This window comes from Salvelinus fontinalis, chromosome 1 (assembly GCF_029448725.1).
Source record: "Salvelinus fontinalis isolate EN_2023a chromosome 1, ASM2944872v1, whole genome shotgun sequence".
Lineage (NCBI taxonomy): Eukaryota > Metazoa > Chordata > Actinopteri > Salmoniformes > Salmonidae > Salvelinus > Salvelinus fontinalis.
The window spans coordinates 20,175,336-20,198,500 of NC_074665.1; the positions used below are offsets into that span (position 1 = coordinate 20,175,336).

A 23,165-nucleotide genomic window follows, 5' to 3' on the forward strand; every position below is an offset into this window, starting at 1 on the left:
CCTAAAATTAAACTCTGGACATCAAAGCTAGTTCCACTGGGTTTTTTTATCGTTCCCCTCTAACCAGGGACTGATTTAGACCTGGGACACCAGGTGGGTGCAATTAATTATCAGATATACAGAAAACCAGCAGGCTCTGGACCTCGTAGGGTCAGAGTTGAATACCACTGGTATATATATTCTAGTCACCCAAACCCTTCTGGCCTGCTATATTGAACACGGTAATGATAGAAAGAGATATTGACAACATTCAGAGAGAGGGAACTGTTAGATGTAATAAAAGGCTTCCATACAAAATGCTTTTTCTTGGATCGCCTCCCATCTGTACCAGCCTGATTGGGTTTCATTCACCGCGGTGAAGATGGATAAAAACACATCTCATTTCCCAGCGCTGAGGACTTGGCCAAGGCCAGCCAAACTGTTTCTTAGAAGCCGTTTCAAAGTGTAAGTCCTGGCATCTGCACACAATTTAGCGGGATTTAACTTTGATTTAGTTAGTTCAATGGATGGGCTTTGCCAAAATATGTTCAAATATACTGGATGGAGGGATGGAGTGATATGGACAGGTAAAAAAGGAAGATTGCACATTAGATTGAACCTACTGACTGTGCAGTGCAGTTAAAAAACACATGAACACTGTAGCCAATATATAAACACTATTATAAACTGGGTGGTTCGAGCCCTGAATGCTGATTAACTGACAGCCATGGTATATCAGACCATATACCACAGGTATGACAAATAATATATTTTTTATTATGTTGGTAATCAATTTATAATAGCAATAAGGCACCTCGGGGTTTGTGGTATATGGTCAATATACCACGGCTAAGGGCTGTATCCAGGTTCTCTGTGTTGCGTTGTGCATATGAACAATCCTTAGCCGTGGTATATTGGCCATATACCACACACCTCTGGACTTATTGCTTAATTATAGTGTACCATAGACTCCACACAGACAGAGCACCGAGTACTTGACATTACACATTCACTTGTTAAGAGGGTAACCTATTGCCGCTATTTTGTGGGATTTTGTGGGATGTCGTGTCATGGTCCCCTGGAGGATTTTGTCTAGTTACTGGTTTGTCCCGGGGACGTCACCTGAAGGTTGCAAAGAAACACCCCCCCCCCCCCCCATTTATATTCTACCTAGGACTCACACACCCTAGTTTCATTACACATCACCCCTAGTTACTGTTGCCAAGCCCATCAAGACCCTTACTGGTAAACCACTGATCCAGTCACAGCTCTTAGTCTTTTGGCAATGCTAGGGAAACCCACACACAATGCTTATAACATAGTGTTTTCAATTTACATATTTGACATACATGATTACATTGTGTATGTTCATTCATACATAAACTGTTATTTTATAATGTCCTCACCTGGGATTTGGACTCACAACTTCTTTGTTGTCTGATCTTCCTGCTACGTATCAATTACTTATTTCACCTGTTGGCCTATTCCTACTCGTTGCACTTCAATGTAAATCTCAGATCTGTTAAAAAATACCCTGAAGAAAAACGACTTTATTTATCATAGTGATTTAGGAGTTAGATTAAAATCGAATAACATCCAACAACATAAGACAACTATACTTAAAATCCAAACGCTGAAATAAGTCAATTAAATCAATGGGGAATAGTCAGATTAATTTATCATTAAAATAGCAGGGCAGATGGCACTCTTTCGCTGAGTGCAGAGATGTATTATAGGTCATGAACGTGCAGGGGACTTCTGTAATTTGACAGACTTTGTGGCACAGCAGAAATCTCAGAACATACCAAATCCCAAGGACGTGAGTTCAAACCCCTAGGTGGGGTGATATTGAAAAGTCAGTACAAAGTGATCATGTCAAATGTAATCATTTTGTTTAGCTGAACATACCACTTCATTACTTATAATGGTTTGTGTGACAAAAACATCAAGGGGACCATAACACAATGTCCCAAGAAAGGTCAGGGGACATACGTCCTAAAAACGCCCTCGGGGACATCCCCAGAACAACCGGGAACAAGACAAAAAGGGACCATGACACAATATCCTCCACAATGTTCAGGGGACCATGACACAACGTCCCAAGTACATCCACGGGACAAACCGGGACCGATAAAAAGTCCTGAGAACATCCTAAAAAGGTCCTGACATGGTCCTCAGTGATGCAAAGGTCCCCCAGAGAACGTCCTGAGGACTAGTAGAATGAAAGTCCTGAGAACGTCCTGACACCGTCCTCAGTGACATCCTGGGAACATACAGGGAACTACACAAAGGTCCCCCAGAGAACGTTCCCTTGGGGCCATCACGCAACGTTCTTAGAACATTCCCAGAACATCAGTGGGATAATGTCGCACCGAAACACAAGGTTTTCCTGTTTGCTGGGAACACTACAGCCAAACTACACCGTCTTTATGCAACCGAAGAAGAATAAAAAACAGGAAGTAGTTGGTTGTTGTTAGCTAGCTTCTATTTTTGACAATCCCTAATGTAACATCTTACATCCTTTGTCATCCTGTCTTTCATAGCCCTTATGCTGGCATTATCTGTTTAACTTTCCTTTGTGTTTTAGAACTACTTTGATGCTTAGCTGTTTTCTATCCCCATTGAAATGTAGCTATAAAGCTTCTGTTTTTGTCGTGTTAGCTAAAAAGTATATGTGCTTGTATGTAAATGTAGGATGTTCATATTGGTATACTTACACATTCTACTTACCTCTTTTGACCTGTTGTCAAGGAGTCCCTCGACTTAACAGTGGCGAATTCCAAATTCAATAGAAAGGAGAACCACTTACAATGTAACACACAGCAATTGTATGTTCTTCTGGAAAAGTTAATCAAATAGTTACAAGTGACAGAAGTGAGAGACCGTAAAGCAATTCAAATAGCACCCTAAAGTGGTTGTCCACTAAGTGGAAAAATCATGTTAATTAATTCATTGAATTTCCATGTAACTTGAAAATGAGACAGAATGTCCACAGTCCATGATTAGGATAAAATTAGAAGAATTGGAACGGTAAACGTTTTATGTGATAGCCAGACATTCTTGGTACACACATAGCCTATGCACCATCCCTCCCTCGGTGACCTTAGACTCATCTGATAACGTTTTTACGATAGGTACATTTTTGTTTTTATTGTATTGTTGTCGATTTAATAAATAAAAATACAAAGTTTGGACACACCTACTCATTCAAGGGTTTTTCTTTATGTCAAGATTTACCAGGGTGATGGAGCTTTATGGATAAGAGCCAATTTATGCTTGATCCAAAAATGTGGTCGAGGCGCGGTATGGATAGTGTGACGCAATATTGTGTAGCCTCTGCAGGCACGCGAAGGCCCAAATGAGCTCAGTACCGCATCACTGTGCTTCTCTCAAATTGTGTACAATGTGGAGGGTTCCATATAGCTTGCATTGACATGACTGGTTGACGGTAGGTGAGGGCGGGAGGTCCTGTATAAACACAAATTCACTTCCTTGACAACTTCCTTCACAACAGCTCTGCACGACTAAGCGCAAGAAGTATGAATCCCCTGACCGCTGCAGAGGCCATGTCACCGTAAATGCCGCACGGCCAATGCAGACAGCGGATTGACCATGCAGAGCTTTTTAATGGGGGTGCACATCTGTGTGCCTAGATTATGGTTTTGACTAGATGGGATGCTGCTAATGTCACAAGTGACTTTTCCTAGCATGTTTGGATAATTTACGCAGCAGGTTAGAAAATTAACGTAGCAGGTTAGAATAATTAGGTTAAGGTTAGGACAAGGGTTAAGGTTTTCTAAAATTATAGGTGACGTCACTTTCACATTAGCGACATCCCTTCTAAACAAGACCCTAGATGATGGAGAGGGCTTGCTATCGCAGCCAGCATGGTAGCCTCAAACAGGTGCAAGGTTAGAAAAAATCTCGGCGCCGGATTATAGGCAGAATGTAGTTTACAATATTTTGACACTATTTTATACAAAATTATCAAGCAATAGCCTGGCTAGCCAATATTTTATGAATATACTATATAATGACCAGTGGTGGAAGAAGTACCCAATTGTCATACTTGAGTAAAAGTATAGATCCGTTAATAGAAAATTCTCAAGTAAAAGTGAGTTACTCAGTAAAATAATACTTGAGTAAAAGTGTTAAAGTATTTGGTTTTAAATATACTTAAGTATCAAATGTAAATGTAATTGATAAAATGTACTTAAGTATCAAAAGTTAAAGTACAAATCATTTCAAATTCCTTATATTAAGCAAACCAGACGGCACCATTTTCTTGTTTTTTAAATGTATGGATAACCAGGGGCACACTCCAACCCTCAGACATAATTTACAAACAAAGCATCTATATTTAGTGAGTCCGCCAGATCCGAGGTAGGGATGTAAACTTTATACAGTATGTGCTGAATTTGACAATTTTCCTGTCTTTCTAAGCATTCAAAATGTAAGGAGTACTCTAAGGTGTCAGGGGAAATGTATGAAAAAAATACATTATTTTCTTTAGGAATGTAGTAAAGTAAAAGTAAGTTGTCATGAAATAAAAATAGTAAGGTACAGATACCAAAAAAAAACTCCTTAAGTAGTACTTCAAAGTATTTTTACATCACTGATGATGGCCATGGGTTCTGTTTCCTCTGCTGTTATGAACTACACTGCTCAAAAAAATAAAGGGAACACTTAAACAACACAATGTAACTCCAAGTCAATCACACTTCTGTGAAATCAAACTGTCCACTTAGGAAGCAACACTGATTGACAATAAATTTCACATGCTGTTGTGCAAATGGAATAGACAAAAGGTGGAAATTATAGGCAATTAGCAAGACACCCCCCAAAACAGGAGTGATTCTGCAGGTGGTGACCACAGACCACTTCTCAGTTCCTATGCTTCCTGGCTGATGTTTTGGTCACTTTTGAATGCTGGCGGTGCTCTCACTCTAGTGGTAGCATGAGACGGAGTCTACAACCCACACAAGTGGCTCAGGTAGTGCAGTTCATCCAGGATGGCACCTCAATGCGAACTGTGGCAAAAAGGTTTGCTGTGTCTGTCAGCGTAGTGTCCAGAGCATGCAGGCGCTACCAGGAGACAGGCCAGTACATCAGGAGACGTGGAGGAGGCCGTAGGAGGGCAACAACCCAGCAGCAGGACCGCTACCTCCGCCTTTGTGCAAGGAGGTGCACTGCCAGCGCCCTGCAAAATGACCTCCAGCAGGCCACAAATGTGCATGTGTCAGCATATGGTCTCACAAGGGGTCTGAGGATCTCATCTCGGTACCTAATGGCAGTCAGGCTACCTCTGGCGAGCACATGGAGGGCTGTGCGGCCCCACAAAGAAATGCCACCCCACACCATGACTGACCCATCGCCAAACCGGTCATGCTGGAGGATGTTGCAGGCAGCAGAACGTTCTCCACGGCGTCTCCAGACTCTGTCACGTCTGTCACATGTGCTCATGTGCTCAGTGTGAACCTGCTTTCATCTGTGAAGAGCACAGGGCGCCAGTGGCGAATTTGCCAATCTTGGTGTTCTCTGGCAAATGCCAAACGTCCTGCACGGTGTTGGGCTGTAAGCACAGCCCCCACCTGTGGACGTCGGACCTCATACCACCCTCATGGAGTCTGTTTCTGACCGTTTGAGCAGACACATGCACATTTGTGGCCTGCTGGAGGTCATTTTGCAGGGCGGTGGCAGTGCACCTCCTTGCACAAAGGCGGAGGTAGCGGTCCTGCTGCTGGGTTGTTGCCCTCCTACGGCCTCCTCCACGTCTCCTGATGTACTGGCCTGTCTCCTGGTAGCGCCTGCATGCTCTGGACACTACGCTGACAGACACAGCAAACCTTTTTGCCACAGTTCGCATTGAGGTGCCATCCTGGATGAACTGCACTACCTGAGCCACTTGTGTGGGTTGTAGACTCCGTCTCATGCTACCACTAGAGTGAGAGCACCGCCAGCATTCAAAAGTGACCAAAACATCAGCCAGGAAGCATAGGAACTGAGAAGTGGTCTGTGGTCACCACCTGCAGAATCACTCCTGTTTTGGGGGGTGTCTTGCTAATTGCCTATAATTTCCACCTTTTGTCTATTCCATTTGCACAACAGCATGTGAAATTTATTGTCAATCAGTGTTGCTTCCTAAGTGGACAGTTTGATTTCACAGAAGTGTGATTGACTTGGAGTTACATTGTGTTGTTTAAGTGTTCCCTTTATTTTTTTGAGCAGTGTAAGTATATTTCCAATAGGCCTAGATGAATGCCCTCTTTTTCTTCTCCCAGTAAAATACTAATTAGGTTAAAGATTAGGCTAATTTGTGAAAATAACGGATATAGTGATGTTTTACTTTTTCGCTAAAAGCAATGGTTTATTAGCAATCTACCATGATTAATCTAATAAACATGACAAAATTATTTTTCAGATTGGATCTGTCTTAAATCAGATAGGCCTACTTAATTTCATCAAGTGAATTGTTTGTCTAGGCCTATTAAAATCCGCATTGTAGGAATAACTCGAATAGTTTGATTATAATTTCCAGTTAAATCCCCTTTTCATTAGAATGCGCTTGTTTCATTACTTTACTCGATGCGCAGCCGAATTTAATGACTTCTGACAAGTGTGTGCCTCTCTCCAACACTTGGCTCGTGCGTCCGGTTTGCGTCTTTTGTGGGTGATGGCAAACACTGAAAGGAAAAAGGTTTTCCCCTTTTACCCTCCACCGCTAATCCCGTCAGTGAAATTTGGTCTCATTTCTTCTTGTCTTGCTCTGACAGGCATGTATGCACTCCAATTTACCCTCGTCATGGGGGGGGGGGGGGGGGGGGGGGGGCTCTAATCTACTCGTCCGGCGGGGTTTGATCGCAGGCCTGCCTCCTCGGTCCAATGAGACGCTTCATTAAGTTTAATATGAGGAGTGTGCCAACAACTGTCAGGACCTCCTACGACGTGTTGCTGGAGCTCGCCAACTATCCAACTCTGAGACCACTCTACAATATGTGTGTATTATTCATTTACAGATTTTTTGAGAGGCAGTTGTCAGAGCAAGGAAAGCGTGGGTTACCGCAGTTCTAATGTGCGCAGAGAAACTAGGGCCCACATCACGTTAGTGGACAGCGCTAAATCGGATGAGATTATACACATTGCGTTTGTGGCCTGCCTGTCAGTTATCCTACTGTACATTTAGCTTTTTACATACATATAATTATAATTATTTGACCCAAGGTTTTCCTTTCTCTCTTTTGTGAGCATAAGACTACACCCTTGAATTCAATTATCCAGCCTACAAATCCATTTGTGACTATTTAAATGAAGGCCTAGGATTTCTCCTAGAGGTCTATTATTTCATAAAATCTATATTTTCCCATGGTTGCAATTATGAAAACGTTGTTTTTGGCGGGTTTTTTTTTAGGGGGGGCAGAGAAGATTTTAGCCTGCTGTGCCATTAGCCTATAGGATAAATCTTAATAAAATAATTATTAGACAATGAGCTCTAAAAAAGTGGCCTGATCGCACTTCTGCCCAGAGCCAAGCCAACCCCCATGCGCACAGCGATCACTCAGTTGGACCTAATCCACTTTTGATGAACTTGGTTAATAAGACTTCCTGCTGACATTATCAAAGGGATCTAACTCTATTCATTACGCGCACACGACCCTTGCCACGCCCATAGCATCCTCACAAGCTCTGGCGTTTGTCAATAAATTCTCCCCTCACACCAGAAACTTTTTTTAATCCACGGGTCTAGAAGTTCAGTTACGTCTGCACTGCTGAATCTATACCCTAGTCAGGACAATGCAACGCCGCAAAAGTCTATTTGCGCCATACATCTCCAGAAACGCAGACACTGTTTCTGATTTGAAAGTGCAAGTGCATCCTATAGACATGCCACATGGATCTCTTGTGCAGACCAGTTGGATAGAGGAGAGCGCAGAGCGCAGGAGCGAATGTGACACGTGCGCTATTGGGGAACTCAGATTGCCAGGGCTCGGACACATCGAACAGGACCAGAGCACCATCGACAGAGCGCAAAGGCGGCGGCGCATGGCTGCCAACGCCCGGGAGAGGAGGAGGATGCTCGGCCTCAATGTTGCCTTCGACCGGCTCAGGAGCGTTATCCCTAACCTGGAGAGCGACAAGAAGCTGTCCAAGTCAGAGACTCTTCAGATGGCGCAGATATACATATCGACGCTCAGCGACTTGTTGCAGGACAGGCCCTGCGTAGCGGAATTCAGCACCACTGAACTTGAGAGCACGGCGAATGTGGACACGGCCCCAACGGGAAGGCCAACAATGAACTCCACAGAAGAAGACGCAACTGTAAAACTACCTGGGCCAGGTACATACAATATATGTAGAGACAGTGGAAACGTGATGCGCGCGCCTTTCGAAGAACAGAAGACAGAGCTGCGAGGGTTTATGAACCTGTGGGAGAGAACTAGTGGCACAAAATAACTGATTGTATTTGTTTGTGCTTACTAATGTATTTTTTTTCTTCATACAAAACATGTTGATTCTTGTTTGAAACCTTATGTAGATTATCTGGCTGAAGTAAAAACATATTTACGCATCAATATAAGCTTTATCTGAAAGCTTCGGCTTCTTTCGCATGTCCAAATGTACAGAAGTGTACAAAAATACAAAAAGTATCAGGCACCGGTATACTGAAAGTAGCAATTTTTATTATAATTAAAATTATATACAGGTAACCAAAGACATTCTTGAAATTAGTACAAAGATCATGTTCCTGCATTTGGCTTTGTATACCTTTTTAATCTGACTTTCAAATAACACAACTGAGAAATGCTGTATAAAATAAAAATAGGATTGGATTCAGAAAAGTAGTCTACCATTTCTAATTTCCAATAGGCAATATTTACAAATGTATTTACATTATTCCATTCATTTCCAGATTTGTGAATAAAGCTCTTGTAAACTTTAGAAGTGTTGAAATAGCTTAGAAAGTACTGATGAGGGTGTGTGTCAGCACAGCCATGAGAAACAAAACGACACGGAAATACACACTAATTGAGAATAAATGCAACCTTAGAAAATAACATCTTAGCCTCCCAACCTCAACATCCAAGCTGGGACAAAATTATTTTAGTTTTATGGGAGAAATCTATGGGAAACAGCATATGACCAGTACAGTAGCTGACACTGTACTTAAGCCGATAGCAGTCCCAATCTAGCCTGAAATTAAAAAAACTGAGAACACCGGTTATGACACTTAGATGGAGTATGGGTACAGCAACCACTAGAGGCTCGGTTCATGAATAGTCATCTTATCACTTCTAGTACTTAGTTTGAAATGCTACAAATATGGTAGGCTTCCAGTCCCGTTGATTTATTATGTTTAAATTAATTGAGAAAACCTCAATAAAGCAATTGAACCATTGCAGAGAAAAGGGGACTGGTTTTTATTTATTCAAAGACAGAAGTGTTGCTGGCGAGATCAGAAACCAACAATTTGTGAAGTGTTCTACAGCCTTCAAATTGGTAGGTGAAGCACTGTGGTCATTGACTAACAGAGGCTCTCCAGTCCAAATTAAAAGGCACAAACATCCATACTTTCCTGTTGGCCATAACTAATAATGATGGGGGTAAGTATAAGCTAAATTATGTAGTTCTCATACATTGGGGACCACTTCAGGTCTGTCCTTGAAGAGCTAGAATCTCTGACAATATTGACTTGGACAGACCGAGAGGTGAGGGACTGACCAAACTAACAATTCAGTCTCACCCTCACCTCTTTGTGCACTTTGAAAGAGAACTGAAATCTATTCGAACTGGACAAAAATTGGTTGAATAAACGTCGTTGCCACATCATTTCAACAACAACAAAATGTATGTGATGACGATGAATCAACGTGGAAAACTGATTGGATTTGCAAAAACTCATCAATCGGAAGGGCATTTCATCTATTGTTCACCCAACTTTGAACCCAAATCCAATGACGTAGTGAAATCTTGTTGATTTCACATTAGTTGACAACTCAACCAAATGTAACAGATATTGAACGGACGTCTGTGCCTGGTGGGTTCGACACCGTCCACTCAACCACAAAGAGGTTTTCAGAACACAAAAAAGCGGAACAGTCGTGAAAGCAAAACAATGGCATCAGTGCAGCGGGGCTATGGGGCTCTGGAGGCTTTCAGCATTTCAAAGAAGGCTGAGAGCTCTGGCTCCTATTCCAGTTCTGTGGGTCACTGCCCAACTCTTTCTATGGATTCAGAGAGGGGAATTCAGGCACTTTGATGACAATCGAAAGTTAACAGAGGAAGGAGGCAGGGAAAGAGCCATCTTTTACAGCAGACAGAAAACAAAACCCAAAACAAAAGGAGGAAATGATGTCAGTCTGGCCCTTCCACAAAAACATGTCCAGGCAGATAGCTGTAATAAGGAGGGGAAATATTGATTTGGAATACAAGGAGTTTTTATATAAAATGTACAACCTGAATAGCACAAGTGGGGAAATCAATTCAAGAAAAAAAATCATATTGAATGAATATCAATGAGTCAATCATAAATTATATTTTCATGAGGGAACAGAAATACCCAACGTTGAGAACAAAGTCAAGAATATAACGGGAGTTTTTGGGGATTTACTTCTCTGGTAATTCCAAGCAGAGGTCATAATAATAGGAGAGGTGGAATGCTGAAACAGTGCTTCAGGCCTCACGTGTGTGAGGAGAGACCATCACAGTTTGTATAGTGAACGTGGGGATGACAATGATGATGATGGGTGGTCGTTATTAGCAGGCTGTGTGTGTGGTCTCTGGGGTAGGGTCCACCCAACTGTCCTGGTCTCTGTGTGAGGCGAGCGGTCAATCCCAGTGTGATCAGCGTGGGCCCTTTCTGCAGAGCCAGGCCTCTCTAACAGTGCTCTAGATAGTCAATGACCCGAGAGATGGACTTCTGCCCTGCGGTGCCCACATCACACTATGGACAGGGGGGGAGAGAGAGAGAGGGGAGAAGGGTGAGTGAGTGAGTGAGTGAGTGGGAGAGAGTGTGAGGGAGAGAGCAGAGGTCAGTTACCACACACTGAAGCACTCTCCACACAACATGCCTATTTAGACATAAGGCTACAGGAACCAGAGAGGGATACTACTCATGAGCCTGTACAAGCTCAATGACACAATGAAGAAGCCACAATAAAGACATTTAAAAACAGACATTTTGCCTCCCGAGTGGCGCAGTGGTTTAAGGCACTGCATCGCATCACTACAAACCCGTTACGTCTGGGTTAGGGGAGGGTTTGGCTGGCCGAGATTTCCTTGTCCCATCGCACTCTAGCGACTCCTTGTGGCGGGCCGGGCACCTGCAAGTCGACTTCGGTCGCCAGCTGGATGGCGTTTCCTCCGACACATTGGTGCGGCTGGCTTCCGGGTTAAGCAAGCAGTGTGTCAAGAAGCAGTTCGGAGGACGTATGGCTCTCGATCTTCGCATCTCACGAAGTGCGTAGGGGAGTTGCAGCAATGTGACAAGACTAACTACAAATTGGATATCACGAAATTGGGGAGAAAAGGGAGTAAAAAAAGTTGACAAAAACTGCATTTTTTTATGTGAGAGAACTTACTGTAAGATTCATGAAATTGAGGAATTTCTTGAGCATTTCTGTCATTATTGAGAAATCTCCTTTGGGCAGGCTTTCCCTCACAGTAGTCACATTCATCTGAAAGAGAAGACTATGAATCAGCATTGAAACCTTTGTTAGTTCTACTCATGTCCAATCTCTGATGATATACAATCACAACAGGCAGGTATAGAATGTCAGCGAACAGTAATTCTAGTGATAAACTAATCTCCATGTCAAAATCATCTCTTCGAGGGAAGACGCACCAGAACCGTAGCCTCCATAACCAAGGTTGGTCGTGCGCAGTGGATTACATGCTGGGTGCCAACGAACGGTGGTGATACAACATGTAGAATCGTCGAGAAAAGAAAATGCTAGCCGATGTTCTGTGGTCAGAGGTGCTAGAATGGCCGGTCCACTCAGCCATCCATCTCTCTGATGCGGTTCCTCCATTAAAAGCAGTATTCAGTTAGTTTAGGCTAAAACTTAGGAATTCATTCATTGGAACTTGTCCAGTCCTTCTAGTGAACCCAAATAGTTATTTTGTTTGATATATGTTTTTGTTTTATTACAGATGACAGAGGTAGCGAGTAAAAATTGAAGAGAGCGCTGAAAGAACAATGAGCCGGGTTTGGACCCATTCTGGCAGCAGTACGTATTCTACAGGCAGTGCGCCTTGGACCGCTAGACCAGCCAGGCCACAGTCATTTTGTTTTAAGACAAAAGTCTTCTTTAAAGTCTGTTTACGAGATAGAACACAGAGCCCTGTCCAGATAAAAGCTACAGCCTGGGACTGGTACAGGTTTATCAGAGAGGGATAACGTCCATGGCACATCAATCACAACCTAACTGCCCTATGGGAGACTCAGTGAGAGAGAGTCCATTACTGCAGATGTACTGAGCTCTCAAGGCATCATTGCATCGCTAATAACATCTTCAAAAGAGAAATAGCCATTAAATCCGGAATAACATTATCACAGCTTTTATTTTCCTTTTCCACAGTCGGCCGTGAAACTTTTAAGACGGCAATTTTGAAGGAAACCATTGATGGTCCCTGAGAGAGGCTTTAAAATGACACAGATGACAGATGTTTATTACAGACGTTCGAACGAGGCATCGCAGACCAGTCAACTTGTCTAAATGGTGATGTGGGTATTTGAAGTGAACGTTGGGTACATGAGAAAGTCAGTCTAGAAAACATGCATAATGGGGTGACCTCAGCACTAGCTATGCTGTACACAATGGATTCATTCGCCTTACCTATGTCTGGATAAATGGCCAAAATGCAATGTACAATGCCTTCAGAAAGTGTTCAGACCCCTTGACTTTTTCTTTTTCACATTTCGTGACATTACAGCCTTATTCTAAAATTGATTAAAATTGGGGTTTTCCACCCTCAATCTACACAATACCCCATAATGACAAAGCAAAAACAGGTTTTAGAAATTTTGGCTAATGTATAAAAAAAGAAATATCACAAGTATTCAGACCCTTTACTCAGTACTTTGTTTAAGCACCTTTGGCAGCGATTATAGCATCAAGTCTTCTTGGGTATGACGCTACAAGCTTGGCACACCTGTATTTGGGGAGTTGGTCCCATTCTTCTCTGCAAATCCTCTCAAGCTCTGTCAGGTTGGATGGGGAGCGTCGCTGCACAGCTATTTTCAGGTCTCTCCAGAGATGTTCATTCGGGTTCAAGTCCAGGACACTCTAGGACCTTGAGACTCGTTCTGAAGCCACTCCTGCATCGTCTTAGCTGTGTGCTCAGGGTCGTTGTCCTGTTGGAAGGTGAACCTTCGCCTCAGTCTGAGGTCCTGAGCAGTCTCAAGCAGATTTTCATCAAGGATATCTGTACTTTGCTCCGTTCATCTTTCCCTCAATCCTGACAAGTCTCCCAGTCCCTGCCACTAAAAAACATACCCACAGCATGATGCTGCCACCACCATGCTTCACTTTAGGGATGGTGCCAGGTTTCCTCCAGACATGACGCTCGGCATTCAGGCCAAAGAGTTCAATCTTGGTTTCATCAGACCAGAGAGTTTTGTTTCATATGGTCTGAGTCCTTTAGGTGCCTTTTGGCAAACTCCAAGTGGGCTGTCATGTGCCTTTTACTGAGGAGTGGCTTCCGTCTGTTCACTCTACCATAAAGGTCTGATTGGTGGAGTGCTGCAGAGATGGTTGTCCTTCTCCACAGAGGAACTCTGGAGCTCTGTCAGAGTGACCATCGGGTTCTTGGTCACCTCCCTGACCAAGGCCCTTCTCCCCCGATTGCTCAGTTTAGCCGGGCGGCCAGCTATAAGAAGAGTCTTGGTGGTTCCAAACGTCTTCCATTTAAGAATGATGGAGACCACTATGTTCTTGGGGACCTTCAATGCTGCAGACATTTTTTGGTACCCTTCCCCAGATCTGTGCCTCGACACAATCCTGTATGGGAGCTCTACGGACAATTCCTTCAACCTCATGGCTTGGTTTTTGCTCTGACATGACCTATATAGACAGGTGTGTGTCTTTCCAAATCATGTAAAATCAATAGAATGTATCACTGGTGGACTCCAATCAAGTAGTAGAAACATCAGAAGGATGATCACTGGATACAGAATGCACCTAAGCTCAATTTTGAGTCTCATAGCAAAGGGTCTGATTACTTATGTAAATAAGTTCTGTTTTGAATTTTATATAAATGTATAAAAACGTATACAAACCTGTTTTCAATGTCATAATGGGGTATTGTGTGTAGATTGATGAGGAAAACAAATAACTTAATCCATTTTAGAATAAGGCCCTAACTTAACAAAATGTGCAAAAAGGGAAGGAGTCTGAATACTTTCCAAATGCACTGTAAACTGTAGCCTAAAGTCCACGTGTCTAATAAACAAGGCCAAACTAGGTCTATGCAACCCATTATGTGATGTGACCTTGTCTCATTGCTTCAACATGAAGGGCTGCATCGGTTCAGGGTTAGACAGTTGTGTAGAGAACGGATCAATGATTTCACTGTTATTATCCACATTCGTTATGTTTCTTTATTCATCTCTTATCTCGCCTATTGCTCGTGTTTTTATCATTTAAATGATTTTCTGTAAAGTGTGTTTTCCGATTTGAACTGCAATTTAAATAACAGTTTATTTGATTATGTAGAGCAGCCATGCCACTCAGACACAGTGCGAGTGTCAGGAGTGCGAGGAGAGTGTCCTTACCGGACTCCCCTGACAGAGACAGCCCAGTAGCAGTGCTGTGTAGGAGGCCACAATGCTGTCCTCCATGTGCTTCCCAGCATGCTGAAGAGCTGCAGCAGGAAGGGATGGAGGGACAAGGGAGAAAGTGGCAGTCGCCCAAATATTCATAGAATAACCAATACAGCTCCTAACCTATAATCCAAACATGCATTCCTCTGAATCTCTTTTCAGAGTTACCTAGATGCCATTATGTATCTATTACATTACACTCAGTTAGTTAGATTTTATTGATTTATTTTGAGTTTATTTAACCAAGTAGGTCATTACCTTTGGTAAGGTCTATCTCCTCGTTCTCTTCCTCTTTCTTGGCCTTCTCTTTCTCGCTGACGGCATTGGCGTTGTTGTTCTCTGAGGCCACCCATTGGATCTCGCCCCCCGACTCTTGCCACTCGCCGCTCTGGTCCAGCTTGGGCTTGGGCACATCGTTGATGAAGTCATCCGTCTCCGCCTCTGCCGCTATGGCCGCTTGCTCCCGCTGGAGGAAGAGCTGATGGCACAAACACATTCGGGTCAGAAAAGATCGCACGTGCATGTAAATCAGTAATCAACTCGTCCATAAAAAAAATCCAATGAAATGTTATTTGTCACATGCACCAAATACAACAGGTGTAGACTTTACCACGAAATACTTACTTACGAGCACGTTCCCAACAATGCAGAGTTAAAAAGTTTTTAAAAAACGTAGAAAAAGAAGGAAATAGTAACAATAATGAGGCTATATACAAGGAGCACCGGTACCGAGTCAATGTGCAGGGGTACGAGGTAGTTGAGTTAATATGTACATGTGGGTAGGGGTAAAAGTGACTAGGCAATCAGGATAGATAATAAAACAGTAGCAGCAGTGTAATGTGAAGAGTGAAATAGTGTGAAGGTGTGTTTGGCGTCAACATGCATGTGTGTGTGTGAGCGGATGTAGTATGTGTGTGTGTTGGAGTGTCAGTGTAGTATCTGAGCGTGGGTAGATTTCAGTGAGTGTGCATAGAGCCATTGCAAGAGATAAAAAGGGGGTTAACGCAAATAGTCTATGTAAGGGATAATCAACGAGGGGCTATGAGTTCTCTGGAAAATAATGAACGGCGTGGAACTGACCTCCCACAGAGATGCAGTATTTTCCAGACAACTCATAGCCCCGAGCTGATTATCCCTTTTATACCATGGCTATAATTTAACACATTTACTGCTGTTAATGTGTTTATTTGCAGGTAGACATGTGTTCAACATCCACTGAAGTAGCTAGCAAGTTTACTAGATAGCGACAGTAGTTGCCTAGACAACCAAAACCAGCAGTCCTAGCTATTATGAAAATTTTATTCAACAATGTTTTCAATTTGACTTTTGCTTTTCAAAAGCAGCTCAGAGCATAGCCATTGAAATCTACCGTGCAAATAAACCATGTGTTATAGGGAAATAATGCACGCTCTAGAATGCACATCAAGCCAATCAATATTCAACAATGCCATGGTATAAATCCATTTATAAACTGGGTGGTTCGAGCTCTGAAGGCTGATTGGCTGACAGCCGTGGTATATTAGGGGTATGACAAAACATGTATTTTTACTGCAATAATTGCGTTGGTAACCAGTTTATAATAGCAAATAGGGCTATCTTCTGTATACCAACCCTACCTTGTCACAACAACTGATTGGCTCAAACGCATTAAGGAAAGAAATTCCACAAATGAACTTTTAACAAGGCACACCTGTTAATTGAAAAGCATTCCAGTTGACTAACTCATGATGCTGGTTGAGAGAATGCCAAGAGTGTGCAAAGCTGTCATCAAGGCCAAGGGTGGCTACTTTGAAGATTCTCAAATATAAAATATATTTTGATTTGTTTAACACTTTTTTGGTTACTACATAATTCCAAATTTGTTATTTAATAGTTTTAATGTCTTCACTATCATTCTGCAATGTAGAAAACAGTAAAAAAAAAGAAAAACCCTTGAATGAGTAGGTGTCCAAACTTTTGACTGGTACTGCATATATAACTCCAATAATATATATTATTCCATATCTATGCCTACGAGATCGCATTATTGCTCATTGAAGTGTATGAGGTCTCTATACGACCTATGAACCCACAAACAGCCCTCAGTTCTCTAACCCACCTGCACCAGGGCAGCGATGGCAGTGAGCGATCCTTCTGTCTTGAGCTCCTCTTTGTCAGCCACCAGGACAGAGTTGAAGGGAGCTCCTCCATCCATCGCCATCTCCACCAGGCAGTAGCGGTTCCTGGCACTGTACTCCACCAGGTTGATCAGCAGGCCCAGCCCCTGGAGAATCATCACACTTCAGACTGGAGAAATACACACACACACACACCTACCTACACAAACACACCCCCCCTCAGACAACCCCCCCCCCCCTACACAAACACCCCCCCCCCCCATCCTACACAAACACACCCCCCCATCCTACACAAACACCCCACCCCACCCTCTACACAAACACACCCACAACCCCCCCCCCAGACAAACACACGCACCCCCCCCCACACAAACACCCCCCCCATCCTACACAAACACCCCACCCCACACACAAACACCCCACCCCACACACAAACACCCCACACCCTCCTACACACCCACAAACACCCCCCCAGACAAACACACGCACCCCCCCACACAAACACCCCCCCCCACACAAACACACCACTCTACACAAACCCCCCCACACAAACACCCCCTCCTACTCCCCCACCCCCCCTACTCCCCCACCCCCCCAACACAACCGCCTACACACCGCCACCCCCCCTCCTACACATCCACACAAATACACCCACCCTACACAAACACCCCCTCCCCTACACACCCACCCCTCCTACTCCCCCACCCCCCCTACTCCCCCACCCCCCCCAACACAACCGCCTACACCCCCCCCCCCCCCCCCCCCCCCCACACACACACACAAACACGCACACTACCCTACATAAACACGCACACCTCCTACAAACCCACACCCCCACTACACCCCCCTCACCAGTACGCGAATGTCGAACCTCCTCTCCTGAGGAAGGTACTGTGGGACCCGGAGCACACAGTTCAACGATGTCATCATCATGTCCTCCTGTTCGCCTGTCTTCGTGCTTCCCCATTCTACACACACGGGGCAGAACAGTCATTATGGGGCCTCATCAACAGTTATGTGCATAACACATATTTTGGAAGTCGAATTTCTTTAGGGGTCAAATTAAAAAGCATTAACGCACTTCTGTGAAGGAGCGGCGAGTGCTGCCCAGTGCCCAAGGTAGTGTAGGTATGCTTATGTCCTCAATAACCATAATAATTTATGACCACCAGTGGCGTTGGCACCGTCTGCTCATTCTGTGTCCAGATGATACTGTGTGAGCCACGGAGTGTGTGTGTCTCTATATTGAAGTGTGTGTGTGCGCGCGCGCACACGCACGCACACGACTCTCACCATTGTCGTGGGTGAGATTTAGCAGCACGCCGATGATGGCCCTCATGCAGTCCTCCACGGCTTTGCCCACGTTGCTGTGGCTGGCGTAGGGCAGGGCGGTGCCCGCCAAACACAAGGCGCTGTTCACTCCCATCTCCCGGCTATAGCGCTGGATCATCTCCTCACAGTGCCACAGGGCCCTGTCAACCCCCCCCACACAGGGAAAATTGATTATTCATTAGTTTATGTACCAAGGACCAAGCAAGCACAACAGTATTGAACCAGAGGTAGTCAGCTATATAGCGCACTTCCATTTAAGGCCCCTTTACGTCCACCCAAGTTTGAAGATTCTCATATTTCAGCATTGAACTTTTAGCCTTCTGATGTCGTGCTGGGAGATAATAGCCTTAATATTTGATGGGAGGATTGTTTGGCTGACAGACTGGACTGAAAGGGTCTGGAAGACAGCTCTGGAGGGACTTGATACTGAATTAAACACTACCACAACGGCAGTGTGTGTCTGGCAAATAAGCTTCAAAGATGTCTTCAGGGCAACAATTCTTCCCATTGGGTTTTTGTATTATTCAGACAACGCGGAAAAGCTAGTGCTTGTAAACCAATGAAAAACTGGTATGAAATGATTTGAATGCAGTAACACACGTTTCCATTGTGTCTCTTTACATATACAGTGGGGTCCGAAATGATCGACTTCCTTGATAAAGATAAGCCATAATGACTGTATAAAATACACAATTCAAATACTGAGCTATATATATATATATTTCATGCAAAAAAAGGGGGAAATTAAATTGTATACTAATTCAATTGCTCAGAGAAAGAGATTTGAGAGAAAAAAAACAACAAAGGTATTGGGTCAAAATTAGACACCCCTAAAGATTCTTAAAAAGTAGTCAAAAGTTTTGTATTTTATGTCATAATCCTAGCACCCAATGACTACAGAAAGTTTGTGACTCCACAAACTTGTTGGATGCATTTGCAGTTTGTTTTGGTTGTGTTTCAGAATATTTTGTGCCAAATAGAAATGGTGAATGTCATTTTTGAGTAACTTTTATTGTAAATAAGAATATAATGTTTCTAAATCCTTCTACATTCATGTGGATGTTACCATGATTACAAATAATGCTGAACGATTGGTGAAAGTTAAGAGGGTCAAAGACCATCACCCGCCAGAAGCGCTAACCTCCCACCATTACCAATAACGGGAGGGTTAGCATGTCTTGGTGGTATCATCTTCGACCCTCTAATTTCCTCATGCATAATTTTTCCAGATTCATTCAGGATTATCCGTAATGGTAGCGTTCACATGAAATGTAGAAGAGTTAAGAAGCATTCCATTGCTATTTACAATAAGAGTGACTCCAAAATGACAAGACATTATTTACCATTCATTTTGACTGAGCACAAAATGTATAACCAAAATGAACTGCAAATGCATCCAACAAGTTTGTAGAGTCACAAGCTTGATGTATTCAATGCATGCTAGGAATATGGCATCAAATACTAAAAATGTTTGAGTACTTTAAAACATCTCAGCAATTGTTTTAGTCTTAAATAATATACTTCCAAATTTTTTGGAGCATACAATATAGCTCAGTATTTGTGGGGGTATATACACTGCTCAAAAAAATAAAGGGAACACTTAAACAACACAATGTAACTCCAAGACAATCACACTTCTGTGAAATCAAACTGTCCACTTAGGAAGCAACACTGATTGACAATACATTTCACATGCTTTGTGCAAATGGAATAGACAAAAGGTGGAAATTATAGGCAATTAGCAAGACACCCCCAATAAAGGAGTGGTTCTGCAGGTGGTGACCACAGACCATTTCTCAGTTCCTATGCTTCCTGGCTGATGTTTTGGTCACTTTTGAATGCTGGCGGTGCGTTCACTCTAGTGGTAGCATGAGACGGAGTCTACAACCCACACAAGTGGCTCAGGTAGTGCAGCTCATCCAGGATGGCACATCAATGCGAGCTGTGGCAAGAAGGTTTGCTGTGTCTGTCAGCGTAGTGTCCAGAGCATGGAGGCGCTACCAGGAGACAGGCCAGTATATCAGGAGACGTGGAGGAGGCCAACAACCCAGCAGCAGGACCGCTACCTCCGCCTTTGTGCAAGGAGGAGCACTGCCAGAGCCCTGCAAAATGACCTCCAGCATCCCACAAATGTGCATGTGTCTGCTCAAATGGTTAGAAACAGACTCCATGAGGGTGGTATGAGGGCCCGACGTCCACAGGTGGGGGTTGTGCTTACAGCCCAACACCGTGCAGGACGTTTGGCATTTGCCAGAGAACACCAAGATTGGCAAATTCACCACTGGCACCCTGTGCTCTTCACAGATGAAAGCAGGTTCACACTGAGCACATGTGACAGACGTGACAGAGTCTGGAGACGCCGTGGAGAACGTTCTGCTGCCTGCAACATCCTCCAGCATGACCGGTTTGCCGGTGGGTCAGTCATGGTGTGGGGTGGCATTTCTTTGGGGGGGCCGCATTGCCCTCCATGTGCTCGCCAGAGGTAGCCTGACTGCCATTAGGTACCGAGATGAGATCCTCAGACCCCTTGTGAGACCATATGCTGGTGCGGTTGGCCCTGGGTTCCTCCTAATGCAAGACAATGCTAGACCTCATGTGGCTGGAGTGTGTCAGCAGTTCCTGCAAGAGGAAGGCATTGATGCTATGGACTGGCCCGCCCGTTCCTCAGACCTGAATCCAATTGAGCACATCTGGGACATCATGTCTCGCTCCATCCACCAACGCCACGTTGCACCACAGACTGTCCAGGAGTTGGCCTCATCAGGAGCATGCCCAGGCGTTGTAGAGAGGTCATACAGGCACGTGGAGGCCACACACACTACTGAGCCTCATCTTGACTTGTTTTAAGGACATTACATCAAAGTTGGATCAGCCTGTAGTGTGGTTTTCCACTTTCAGCCTGTAGTGTGATTTTCCATTTTGAGTGTGACTCCAAATCCAGACCATGGGTTGATAAATTAGATTTACATTGATCATTTTTGTGTGATTTTGTTGTCAGCACATTCAACTATGTAAAGAAAAAGGTATTTAATAAGAATATTTCATTCATTCAGATCTAGGATGTGTTATTTTAGTGTTCCCTTAATTTTTTTGAGCAGTGTATTTATTTTAAATACAGTCATTATTGCTCATTTTTATTAAGGGTGTCAATTTCGGATTCCACTTTAGACATACGCCTACACCATTAGGCAGACAGCATCCCCGACAATAGATTTTAAAAAAGGCAGTGCGAAGCGGGAGAGAACGGAGGGTGAATTTAACCATAACAAAAGGTTAGCAACAGACGTGCATGACTGCAGCATGGCTAACCAGCAGCAAAACAGCTTCATGCAAAATAAAAAATAATAATGAGATTTGAAATAATGGGGGATCATCCGTTAAGGCAGAGAGGAGAGCAGAGGTAGAGTTAATATATTATTTTTGGGGGGCTGTTAATGAGGGCCTCTGCGCTGCTGTGTACTGCTGTGTGGCTCGACCCCTCTGATTTCTCCCCCCGTAATCGAATTAGAGCGGCCGGCTGAATGAGGCTAATGAAGCTGCTGTGTGCGATGTGAGAGCGGCTCTTTGTTGACCCAGTCGAAGAGGCCTCCTGGCTGGGGGTGCAAGGATAGTTCACCAGGGGTGACGCAGGGGTTAGGAACCTGAGCAGAGCGACCAAGGCCCTGGCTGCAGGCAACGAACCCTGCCTGGGACAGGGCTAATTCAGTTATAAAGACGGAGAACAGTGGCTGTGGTGGGATGAGGGGTGGAGGGGCTGGGGCACTGGAACGATTGGGGGGTGGCTAAACCATACGAGGGGAGAGGGGGGGGGGGGGTATTGAAAGGGAGATGGTAGGTAAGGCAAACGCATACGGGCGGAGTTTGCTTTACAGACAGGCATAGGAGCAGGGCGAGGGGGGAATGCTGTGATTGACAATGTCAAAACGGAACCCAACACACAGCATAATGAAAACAGACATTTCCCAATACAGCTGCATACAGACACTTTTGTACATTAATTACTCTTTTAACACAATGTAGTGTTGGCGAGGAGTCCGGTCTATTTCTGTAGCCAAAGAAGACTGAATTGTGTGGGTGTTAGTGGGCCACTATATGGCATGCATCCAAAATGGCACCCTATTCCTTATAAAGCGCACAACTTTTGACAAGGGCCCCTATGTAGGGAACAGGATGACCCCTCAACCTCATGACCAGGGCCCCCATGTAGGGAACCGGATAACCCCTCCACCTCATGACCAGGGCCCCCATGTAGGGAACCGGATGACCCCTCAACCTCATGACCAGGGCCCTCATGTAGGGAACCAGATGACCCCTCAACCTCATGACCAGGGCCCCCATGTAGGGAACCGGATAACCCCTCCACCTCATGACCAGGGCCCCCATGTAGGGAACCGGATGACCCCTCAACCTCATGACCAGGGCCCTCATGTAGGGAACCAGATGACCCCTCAACCTCATGACCAGGGCCCCCATGTAGGGAACCGGATGACCCCTCAACGTAATGACCAGGGCCCCTATGTAGGGAACCGATTGACCCCTCAACCTCAATGAGATGCTGTCTGGCGATACAGGTGATAAATGCAATATGCATTAAGCTCCAGACTGTGTAACACACAATGTGTGTGTGTGTGTGTGTGCATCCATACAGGCCACTTACTTGGCTGAAGAGCAGATAAGCTGGGAGTCCTTATAAGCGATCAGGTAGCCCTGGTTCTCTGGGTTGTGAACAGTTACCTGCACAGAGCAACAACAGAGTTACAGAGGAAATACAACCCTTTATCTCAAATCAAGTGAACGCATTACTGCACACAGAGCCCCTTCTAGAAGACTCCCACTGGATTCACTGAGTTGATCAATAAGCGCAGGCTTAGTGCCAGGTTAGCACACACACACACACTAATCTAGCCTCAGCAGACCTG

The 23,165-nt window shown here is 44.3% G+C and overlaps 2 protein-coding genes across 2 annotated transcripts in view; one reads left to right on the forward strand and one right to left on the reverse strand.

The window, feature by feature from the left end:
* The first annotated feature begins 7,675 nt into the window (after nt 1-7,675).
* LOC129833279 (uncharacterized) lies at nt 7,676-8,549 on the forward strand. Its single transcript, XM_055897793.1, has one exon. It carries the CDS (start codon nt 7,771-7,773, stop codon nt 8,428-8,430), a length of 660 nt encoding a protein of 219 aa, XP_055753768.1. The 5' UTR covers nt 7,676-7,770; the 3' UTR covers nt 8,431-8,549.
* An 88-nt stretch (nt 8,550-8,637) lies between these two features.
* The window catches only part of LOC129833214 (wings apart-like protein homolog), a 48,035-nt gene continuing 33,507 nt past the window's right edge, over nt 8,638-23,165 (reverse strand). The window contains exons 13-20 of the mRNA XM_055897668.1: nt 22,904-22,980; nt 18,208-18,386; nt 17,767-17,882; nt 16,896-17,060; nt 15,056-15,275; nt 14,750-14,838; nt 11,556-11,651; nt 8,638-10,918 (exon numbers count right to left, since the gene is read on the reverse strand). Coding sequence (XP_055753643.1) covers nt 10,853-10,918; nt 11,556-11,651; nt 14,750-14,838; nt 15,056-15,275; nt 16,896-17,060; nt 17,767-17,882; nt 18,208-18,386; nt 22,904-22,980 — 1,008 coding nt within the window. The 3' untranslated portion in view covers nt 8,638-10,852. The remainder of the gene's footprint in view (nt 10,919-11,555; nt 11,652-14,749; nt 14,839-15,055; nt 15,276-16,895; nt 17,061-17,766; nt 17,883-18,207; nt 18,387-22,903; nt 22,981-23,165) is intronic.

Bases quoted from the DNA above. Each gene is read 5' to 3' on its own strand.
- LOC129833279 (XM_055897793.1), top strand. From the start codon at position 7,771: ATGCAACGCCGCAAAAGTCTATTTGCGCCATACATCTCCAGAAACGCA.